General features: G+C 44.8%; 1 protein-coding gene across 1 annotated transcript in view; it reads right to left on the bottom strand.

Annotated features, from left to right (window-relative positions):
• NOS1AP (nitric oxide synthase 1 adaptor protein) overlaps positions 1-10,827 on the bottom strand; it is a 76,714-nt gene that overhangs the window by 19,093 nt on the left and 46,794 nt on the right. The window contains exon 5 of the mRNA XM_027099236.1: positions 443-584. Within this exon, the coding sequence (XP_026955037.1) occupies positions 443-584 (142 nt within the window). The remainder of the gene's footprint in view (positions 1-442; positions 585-10,827) is intronic.

The following is a 10,827-nucleotide window of genomic DNA, read 5'->3' as shown; positions in this document are numbered from 1 at the left end:
CCCCAAGAGGACTCTCATAGTTAAGGACTTGGTCCTGGTAAGATGGAGGAGGGGAGACAATTGAATTTGAATGTGGAGGAAATTGTTTTCAGAAGAAATTTATTTTTCAGAGTCCAAAAATCTAGCCAGGATAAGCTGATCCTTAGGACTGTTCACTGGGCTGAAATATCCCAAAGAAATCTTTGATTCTCTGACCAATTCTCTCAATCTTTTTGCCTGTCCTCTCCCCACCTCTCCGGAGGAAGTCACCCAGCCAGCGAAATAGCCCCACACTGTGAATCTGTGACCCAGGAGGAAACAGGCTTCCTTTGGGGATTGGCTCAAGATTAAAACCAGACCGCTCCCCACCTGAACATCCCCATTCCTGGGCCACCGTTCACTTCCACCGCCCCACGCTGTGTGTCTACCTGCCTGTTCATCCACACCCACGGCAGTGACCTACCTGGGTCCCCTGAGCTGTTGCTGTTCCTCTCACTCTCCCCGTCTTCCTGGCCGTCGGCATTCTGCTGCGTGTGCTGCAGGCTCAACTTGTGGCAGACCTCGAAGGCCTGCCCCACCGTCCGGACGATTCGCATAGCTTGGCTCTGGGAAGGAGAAAGGAAAGGAGAGAAGGGAGGATGTGGAGACCCTCTATAAGGACACAAGAAGGGCCGAGGTGGGAGAGGATGTGCAAGAGGCATGCAGACAGAAACCCATGAAGCCAGCAAAGGAAAGAGATGGAAAAACCTCCTGTTGTTTGGATGTGCACATACTCACAAAGAAGAATGCAAAGACATTTTCCCTTCCTGAAATACTCCAGAAAATAAGAAATTGTCACCACAGTTCTGAAACAATCAGTCAACTGAATGGACAGATAGCAAACATCCCAATTCTGGACTTAGCCCAATTCCAACTCCCAAGTTTAACAAAAGTGGTTGATACGCTTCAGAATTCTTTGCCAACCGTTATCAAATGTTCCATGGGTTCATCACACTAACAGTAACTCAGCTATGTTTTTTTTTTTTTTTTTCTGCTGGAAGCGGTGGGTTTCCCTGGTGTTCCTGCAGACCAAGGGTTGAGAAGCCATGGTCTAAACAGCAGAACCAGCTGAGGCCTGGAGTCCAAGTTCCCTGGAACACGACTGGCAGCCAAGGGTATCTAAGGTGAGCTTCCCAGCCTTGCTCTAAAGATGTCTCTCATTGGGTCTATTCTTTGGCTACGTCCTTTCTTTTCTTTTCTTTTCTTTCTTTCTTTCTTTTTTCTTGCTATTTAACCTCTTCCTCTAACTGCCCAAGCACTGAGCTTAACCCTAGCTCCCAGTAGTACACTACTAGGACAGCAGGAGACAGGACAAAAGAGCCTGTTCCTAGAAGGAGTCTCAAGTGGCCCACATAGGCCATGAGGAAAAACCACATGCAAGGTTTTCAGGGCAGGTCTTCTAACTGGATAACGGATTATAATTTGCCAATCGGTCTGTTTTCACATTCTTTCAAAGACTCACTGAATGACTTCAGTGAGAGCTATGCAGAGTTTAAGAGCTCAGGCTGGGAAAGCTTAGGTCACTGCTCCTCTTACACCAGTGGTCCCCAAACACTCTGCCACCACAGACTGCACTGTATTTAACTGTGGCCGTCACTCTATGCCTTGAGTCTAAGATTAATCACATCTTGGATGATCTGACGTCAGGTCAGTTGTAACTACCTAAGGACACCATCCGTTCACCCCACACATTTAAAAAACCCCAAGGTAACGTCAGCAGTCAAGTAGAGCTTCTCATCAGCAAACCGATGCAACTATAGACAAACGCAGAGTCCAATGTTTTGATAAGCCTGTAAGGCCTTGTTGAGGATAAACGTAGGATTCATTTACACTATTCATAACATTGAAATTAGCTCATATCTCTCCATTACTATCTTCATGAATCCCTAAGGGCCTTGGATCCCATGTACGGAACTACTGCTCTAATTCACTCTCTGCTAGGTGTAAGTCCCCAAGTCGCTACCCTTACTATTGCCTCAAGCCTGGCATTACTTCTGTGTTCTCCCTTTTCATTTCAGGCCGCAGTATTCACGTTAAGATGAAAAGGCATCTTGGCCAATCGTCATCATAGGCCTACTTCAGATCTCAGTCTACTTCTACTCCTCCTGACGTTCCTCGAACCACTTCCTAGAAGTGACCGCCTTAGTGCTCAAACCTCTCTTCGCCCATGATGCGAACTCCAGGGATGTTCTTAACTGATCTCTCACCTGGAACATCCTGACGTGTCTGGATGATGAGAACTTTAAGTGAGGCAGGAAGAGATGAGTAACTTCTGTGGGATCCCCCATCACCCAGTGGTGGATCAGAGCCTCTGTCCTGTACATCCAACCTTAACTTCCTCCTGTTTACCGAAGGTCAGGCTTAGGCCCCTTCTCACACCGCAAGTTTGTACTAAGAGATACCTGCTCTGTCTGCACTGGAAGTTGAGGAACAGCAGGCACCGGTCTTAAGTAAGAAGTCCCCACCTTTCTCACTCCCAAAATATATTTAAAAAGTGTCATTTATGGGCTTCCCTGGTGGCACAGTGGTTGAGAGTCTGCCTGCCGATGCAGGGGACACGGGTTCGTGCCCCGGTCCGGGAGGATCCCACATGCCGCGGAGCGGCTGGGCCCGTGAGCCGTGGCCGCTGAGCCTGTGCGTCCGGAGCCTGTGCTCCGCAACAGGAGAAGCCACAACAGTGAGAGGCCCACGTACCGCAAAAAAAAAAAAAAAAGTGTCACTTAGAGGGCACAGTCCCTAACCAATCCAGGCCAAGCACATCTTTCACATGTCCTTTGGCAATCAAGCTGTGCTCTGAGAAGGAGGCTGAGCCAGGAAGCTCAACCCTCAGGTGAAAAAGAAGATTCTGTTCCACTCAAAAGTGTTCTTCCCCCAGGCCTCCTTAGATCTGTTGTTACTTATTCTCTTTATGAGAATAAGAGCAGACTGCCTGTGGTTAATCTTTTACAGCAAAGCTTACTACCAGTTTACCAAACCTTAGAGATGCTATATTCTACCTACCAAATATAGCCAGTGTCCATTACACAGAGCCTTTCCCTTCTTCTGATTTTCAGAAATTTTGCTCTCTTACACATCTTTACAAGAGGCAGAAAAGGACAAATTTGGGAGGTCTAGAAATAAAATATGGTAAGTCTAAATGATATGTAGAGATTCCATATTTAATTCCATTACTTCCTTATCTTCCATAAGTTAACCCAGATAAATCATACTGCATAAGTATCTGCAAAGGCTGAGTTAGTCTTTTCCCAATTGTATTATTACCAGAGTACAGACCCAGTTTCCCTCTTAAAAATATATACTCACGGGCTTCCCTGGTGGCGCAGTGGTTGAGAGTCTGCCTGCCAATGCAGGGGACACGGGTTCGAGCCCTGGTCTGGGAAGATCCCACATGCCGCGGAGCAACTAAGCCCGTGAGCCACAACTACTGAGCCTGCGCGTCTGGAGCCTGTGCTCCGCAATGGGAGAGGCCGTGACAGTGAGAGGCCCGCGCACCGCGATGAAGAGTGGCCCCTGCTCTCTGCAACTGGAGGAAGCCCTCGCACAGAAACGAAGACCCGACACAGCCAAAAATAAATAAATAAATTTATAAAAAAATATATACTCACACAGAAAATTCCAAATTTACTACCACATGCGTTGCTACAAAAATCTCAGGTTCTCCTAAGGAGGACATGTTACAAATCCCCCCAACTCTGTAAGTCACAGAGTCACAGAGGTTCGTTACCTCCCTTAACTAACTTTTAATATTAAAAAATGAAAGGGACTCAAGTGTCCCTGAGTCTAAGGAATTAACAGCGGAAAGGACAGGATCTCTAAACTTCTCTTTGGAAGGAAACACTCCGATTGAAGTATGAGGATATAGCCGGTGGGAAATGACTCTTCAGAGGACCTGCATTTCTCATGCCTCACACACTCACAGTGGATGATGGGATACACTCAGGACTGAGCATCTGCAGAACCTGGAACCCAGCTCAAATCTCTATGCTGCCACCTTCATCAAGGACAAATGTAAGACACACACGCACCGGTTTCAACCAACTATTTACAAGCCCAAAACGGTCGTAAGGAAGTGGCTGGTCTTAATGCTTAATATTTGTACTCTCCGTGTGTCATTTTCACATTTTAGTACATTTACTAGGACAAGCAATTGACCCTCACCTCTATCTGATTCCCCTGAAAAAGGAGAAAATGCAGACTTAGGGTTCACTGGTCCTGACTTCCCTATGTTAGAAATGACTCCCACCTTCCTGGTCTCCCATTTCCTTCCTAGCCCCCTCTACCAGAGCTGCTCTGCAGAACATCTCTGTAACTTCAATGGAAAAGTGAATCACTGATGTTAATAGCCTCTCCTCCGCCACACAGAGGAATAAATATATGGCTAACATATATGAGAGCACCTCCCACAGTGCCTGGCATGTACCGAGTGCTCAAGAAATGTTTTATTCTGAATATGGAATTCACTGCACCAAAGGGGAATTAAGACATAAAACAAACAGTAGTTCAGGAAAGGCTAGGCTTACTTTATCAATAATAGAAACGTGAAGACATGAAGGGAACTGTCTCTTATGTAGGTATGTTAGCATCAAAAGGGCTAAAGCCATCATCTCTCTGTCCCCATAGCAACAGAGAGGAACTGGGCCAAATCATCTTTGGTCTGAGCTGGTATAAAGGTTTCTGCTGTGAGGAAACTGTTGAGTAAGAGTTCTAGATTGGCACATTCAGTGCTAAGTGATTTCATTTTGATTTATCCTTCACTCCTGTTTAATGTGAAGGCTGTATTTCCATTCACAGTAAAAGGACACAGTAGCATGTTTTATGAAGAGCTCTCCGCACTTGAAAACAATCAAGCTAGCCTATCTGCTTTACAGAATGATTATATACATGTAAAAGAACAGCCCCTCCCCCTCACCAGTCCAGCAGTTAGAAGGGGCTGGGTGGCTCCTAATTCTCTCACAAATGGCTATGTGAATTCAGAGGGCCCTTGACCTTTTAGGCTCCCCTTCCTTGACCAGTAAAAAGTCTACTTTTAGAAGATTCTATATAAGGACCTCATTGGGGAATACTACTTGAAGGTGGCTAGGAGGGCCAGCCTGCACCTGGCAGGGGCTGTCCCTCCCCTCACTGGTGCCACCTTCTCCCTGCATGGTCATGCTGGCCCCAGCCTGCCAGGCCTACCCCACGTGGTAACTGGGCCTTCCGGCCTTCTAAGCAAGAAGGCTGCACCTCGGAATGCAGGAATCACACATGCTGGAACTTATTTTAATAAACCATAACTAACTCAAGAGGGAGAGGCTTTAAGAAGAACCCATTCCATCGGGCCCCACGGGTCATCACGAAGCAGGTGCTCATACCTCCTGACCTTTGCAAATCAAACTGGGGCTTTAAAGTTGTGAAGATAGCCAGGTACGAAGCAGAGCAAATAATTAGCATGTTGGGAAGGCAGCCTTTTCCAGCTCCGGGATATGGGCATTCTCTGGAATTTACTAGGTTTTTTACTTTTATTATCTATCTATCTATCTATCTATCTATCTATCTATTTACTTATTTATGGCTGTGTTGGGTCTTCGTTGCCGCGTGCGGGCTTTCTCCAGTTGCGGCGAGCAGGGGAGTCATCAGATAAGTAAGGAAAGTGAATAGAAGAAGCTCAAAATGCAAGGTGTACATGATGATGAAGAAGGTGATGATGACAATGACCGAGAATGAAGAGAAGACTGGGGGCACACTTCTTACAAGTAAGTGTCTTTCTTAGTCTACTTAGCCTTCCCTAGTGTAAACTTAGCTTTCTACTCCAGTGTACATCCCCCTCCTCCGCCACCCTGTATCTCCTGGGAACTTGAGATTTATCTGCCAAGTGCTTCTGAATTCTAAGGAACTGCAGCCCAGGAAGTCAGTTCTAGGACAACTCACAGGTTTGTAATTCTTTTCATCTACCACAGCAAGAAAGCACAGTGCCCCTCTCTTGACCTTAACCAGCACAGAATCTCAACAAAAACAGAGCTGAAGGTCTCGTTTCTTGAATGTGTTTTTTGAACCTTAGTAGAAGATTTAAGCTTATATCTACCAAATGATCTCAATCTATAGACTCTGCAATGCTGAAGCAGGAAAATCTATCTGGAATTCTACATAGAGGAAGATCCAACAAACTAAGCCTCTGAAATGGGAGATGGACTAGGTTTCTGTCTAACAGGTTCTTTAATGGCCTTGATCATAGAATTTGATCAAGGCAATGCCTTGGACACTAGAATACTGCTACTCTGGGGAAAGTTTAGTTTCAAAGTGGGTATGACTTTCAACATTGACAGGAGATAGTGGACCTTACAGTTTCCAATGGACTGCTGGGTTTTCCCTTGTACTCTTGCCAGTTCATGAACCACAGTACCATAGAGAAAAGAAGGTCAAGTTATAACCTTAATACTGTCAGTAACCAGCTAGGTGACCATGGGCAAGTTAATTCACTTTTCCAGGTACTGATTTCCTCTCCATTAACAGAGAGGTTTGGACTAGATCAGTTCTGAGACTTAGGATTTCTGTATTTTTGACTTCCCCACCCAACCCCACCTCAACATTTAAGATACAAAAAAAGAGGTTGCTTCCCTAAATTTAGGACCTACCTCTCCTCCATTTCTTGAGCTTGGCCAGGAAAGTGACTTATTCTTTAGCACATGACTGACATCATCATTCAAAATCCATCGCAAACTCTTAAGGGCAGCTAAACTTCTCCACTGTGGCCCCTAATCGGATGGTGACAGCATTATGGAGGAAATGATTTCTCCTAACCCAAACCAACTGAGCTGTGATTGCAGGCAGAACAATTTCATGAAGATAATGGGGGAGATTCCTGTGGCTCCTGTTAATCACCAACGCTTCACGCACTGATGCGCTAATAAGTACAGTCACACTTAATCAGGGCAGACAGCCACATCCTCCTGGGGCTGGGAGAAAATGACAGGAGCGGGACAGCTACTCCACTGGAGAGGTCAAGAGACCACACAGAGGCTTCACAGCAGTCAAAAGGCCTTGCAAACGAATACTGTCATTATATCCCCTAAGGAGGAGAAACAGGAAAGCCGTGTTATTAGGAAATGTCTCCAGTGCTCTGGGCAAGGAAAAGACCCTCTCCTACCCTTCCTTTCTGGCACTAGTCTGAATAGTGCTGGGATCTCCCCACCACAACCCTGGTGATCCTTCCCAGTCACACAAAACTTGTTTCCTGAAGACCATCTCACTCCACATACAAAACAACAGCATCCCCGAGATGCCTTTCATCTTATTTGGTGGCTGGAGAAACTCAAATCCAGAGAGGCTCATGTATCTCTAATGAACTCTGTGTAACAGAGTTAAGTGGCCAAAGCTCTGGACTAGGAAGCAGGAAGCTAGGTTTTTATCTCAGTGGCAATGTTGACTCACTGTGCAACCAATGGTAACTTTCATCCCTGGGTCCCTTCTTTCTCCCACTGTAAAATAGAATCAATATTGACCAAACAAAGATACTAAGAGAAAAAAAGGAAAATCTATGTCAAAGAGACTTGGGCCGTTCAGAGTTAAGGAGCTCTTCATAACCCAGTAACAATTACAGTAGAATCCGGTTACAAGTAGGTCTTGGAGAACAAAGCGACTCCTCAGTTATGCAACTTCCTGATGAAGATAATATAATGCAGTGGTTAAAAAGATGAGCTCCAGAGTCAGACTTTCTGGGTTCATTTCTGACTCCACCACTCATTATGAATTACGTCCCTTAAGTCTCCATTTTCCCATCCATAAGATGAAGAGCATGACAGTACCTACACCTCACAGGGCTGCTGAGGGAATGAAGTAAGATAATTCATATAAAGAGTCTAGAACAGTCACGAGCCCATAGCAAGTAACCAAAATGGATTGGATATCATTTGACTTAATATAAGGCTAAAACTTGGAAAATCTAGACTAACAGATGAATAGCTGGTAGTATGTTATCTTCCCGCAATATTCTGCTATCTAACTTCTGATGAAAGCCCAACTGAAAAAAAATCAGCTCAAGATTAAAGTTCCCAAGATGAGAACCACATTGGCTATATAGGTAACTAAAGGAAGATCCAGAGGTATAGCATAACAACGGTGCTGGGAGCGAGGTACAGGGAGGTCCTCTAGCAGGCAAGCTGAGACACCTGACCCATGTTCTCTCCCAACAGAAGAGACAATCCTGTTCCCCATGGTGAACTGTAAGGTAAGGATGACCCACATGAGAAGGCTGTCATGGGAAATGTGCCATGAGTACCCACTCGGGACATGATGTGACGTGAACAGCAATAACCAAGCCTTGACCTAGCAAGGAGCTCATACAAGGTTCTTCTACACTATAATCAACACGAGGGCTCTGGAGAACACCCAGGTCCGCTGGCTTCCAGTCACGAGACCACCATACTGACCTCCAGCAACCCAGAAACATCCCTGCAAGACACTTAAACGAGTATTTAGCGCTTTCCCCCTCACCTCTTCAGTATTCCTATCATGTGCCAATTAAAACTCCTTCCCAAGCTAACTATTACCTCTCCAAACCAGAAGGGCTTTATAAGAAAGGAAATCACCAGATCTGGAGACGAACCAGGATAAGCGTGCAAAACCTTGCAGACGTGTTCCCCACCCCTCCCCAACTGTGCTTCCTTTGCTGAACGATTAATTCACTTCTCTTTCCTGGCTTGGCAACTAGCCCTTCCACCTATAGTTCAGCGGCAATGGGGCTCACATCCCAGGCTGTCTGGAAACAATTCCTTCAGCTGCATGGCTACAGGCCAGCAAAGGGCCTGAGAACCAGTTACAGTCTCCGTAGGTGAGGGTAAAAGGGATATAGAAAATAAAAGAGCCAGAGATCAGGATTAGCTCTGAGAGCTATGAAACGTGGAAAACACTGATATGATAGGGAACCAGATGACTACTCCTTTGTCACTGGGTAATAAGAACTTAATTCTGTCCTTCGCTTCAAGATCAAAGTTCCAACGGGCATTGTTCTTAGACTCAGGTTTTGGCGGAAGAACTGGACGACCCCACTGAGTTTGCATTGCTACGCTAGATTGGATGGCAAAGCAAATATAACCATCTCCTTTACCTAGGTTTCCTGCTCAAAATCCTTTCGTTCTGCATGTCTCCCTGATTCTAGCCAATGCCTATTCATGGGACCTTGGGCAAGTCACTTAATCTCTCTGAGCCTCAACTTAACTTTACTTATCCGTAAAATTGGGCATGAAAATTACCTGTCTTAACTTCTTCATGGAGGTTTTTGCAAGGATCAAGTAAGATTAAATATTAAAGCACTTTGTAAATTAAAATGTGCCATTTGTAACTTTAATAAATTCCAAGGTCCACAGGGTCCAGTCTCTGGACAAAACTAAAGTCAGATGTAAAGTAGAACACGCAAAATGAATTAAAGGGAATCCTAGTCTTCAGTTGTATCTGTCAAAGACCATTACAGACGATGCAATTCATAAGTCTCAGGAACGCTTTGTATTTCCTTTCCTCTCCTCCCTAGATCCACTACACCTCAAAGCCACACAAGTGTTTTTCACTCTTCCAAGCCCTGAATTCTCATCTCCAGCCCTTCTGGTTTTTCTTTCTCTCCCTCTCCTTCCTACTCTTTCTATCAGTTCTTTAATATGCAGCTCAACTTCACCCCACTTTCACTTTTTTCCTCTCAACTGTACTATTATCTAAAAGTGAAATCGGGCAACTTGCCCCTTTTTCCTTCTACCTTTCCAGTTCTAGCTCTTTCCATCCAATTCCCTGATTTGCATTAAAAAGCTTGGGAATAGGTGGGTAAGGGCACAAATCTCCTTAGAGGAAGAGGCTAAATCAGCAAAGTATAATTCTCTTAATGGAGCTAGGGTGGGGAACAGGACATATATAATAGTAAATCTTGACCCTGTCACGTTTTTATTCTTATTATCCCCACTTGGCAAGGTACCTACAAATCTATTAAAGATGTCTTACGGCATAAGATGCATTAAGATATCACATAGCATCAAAGAAGGGACAAGCAGGAGAGAATTTGGGAGGAGTCCTCATAGAAAGCCAGGGTTAGTGGTTTATGTCTAGAATGGTTGGGACCTTACCATTGCACACCTGTAAGGGACCTTTTAGACACAAATAGTGTTTTCCAAAGTCACCTCTATATTAAAGTAGTTCTCAGGATATTAACACTTATACACGGAAAAAATATGATTCCATGGCCAATTCAGTTTGAGAAATGCTGCGTTAAAGGGATTTCTCTGACTTTAGGACTTCCCAGCACATTTAAATTGAATAATTTTAACATGAAACATTTCGGATGGTAAATGTTTTACAGGATACATTTTAAGAAATGCTGGTTTTGACTCTCCTCCTCATTTTATAGACAAGGAAACTGAGACCCATGGGCGGATACTGACCCTCATAACATCATTCAGAGTTCCGGGGGAGAAGAGGGGCTAGAGCCCACGTCTGCAAACCCCAGTTTTGTGTGTTAGACTTCTGGAGGAATGATAGAGAGGAAGCATGCCTCCACAGAACTGCAAAAGTTGCATTTACTCAAGCATCAAGGTTACTATACATCAAGGATGGTTACAAAATAATCATCCAGGACAACCAACATCACAAAATCTAACTAGATCCCACATGTCATGGTTGTAGGCCACTGAACAGTATACAGAATTATGATGAAGGGTCACCTTAGCTAGAGGCAATCTTCTTTTCTACCACACATCAAGGTGAGCACCACTCCTGGAGCTGTCTGCCTGCTCCTGTTGCAGAGCCCTTAACCAACGGCCAAGATCTCTCCAGTTGTTCGCATAAAACTAAGTA

Source organism: Aethalodelphis obliquidens, unplaced genomic scaffold (genome assembly GCF_003676395.1).
Source record: "Aethalodelphis obliquidens isolate GAN/ISIS:26980383/991018 unplaced genomic scaffold, ASM367639v1 scaffold130, whole genome shotgun sequence".
Taxonomy (NCBI): domain Eukaryota; kingdom Metazoa; phylum Chordata; class Mammalia; order Artiodactyla; family Delphinidae; genus Aethalodelphis; species Aethalodelphis obliquidens.
The sequence above is the reverse complement of the archived record's forward strand: the minus strand, read 5'-3'. Positions and strand labels throughout refer to the sequence as shown.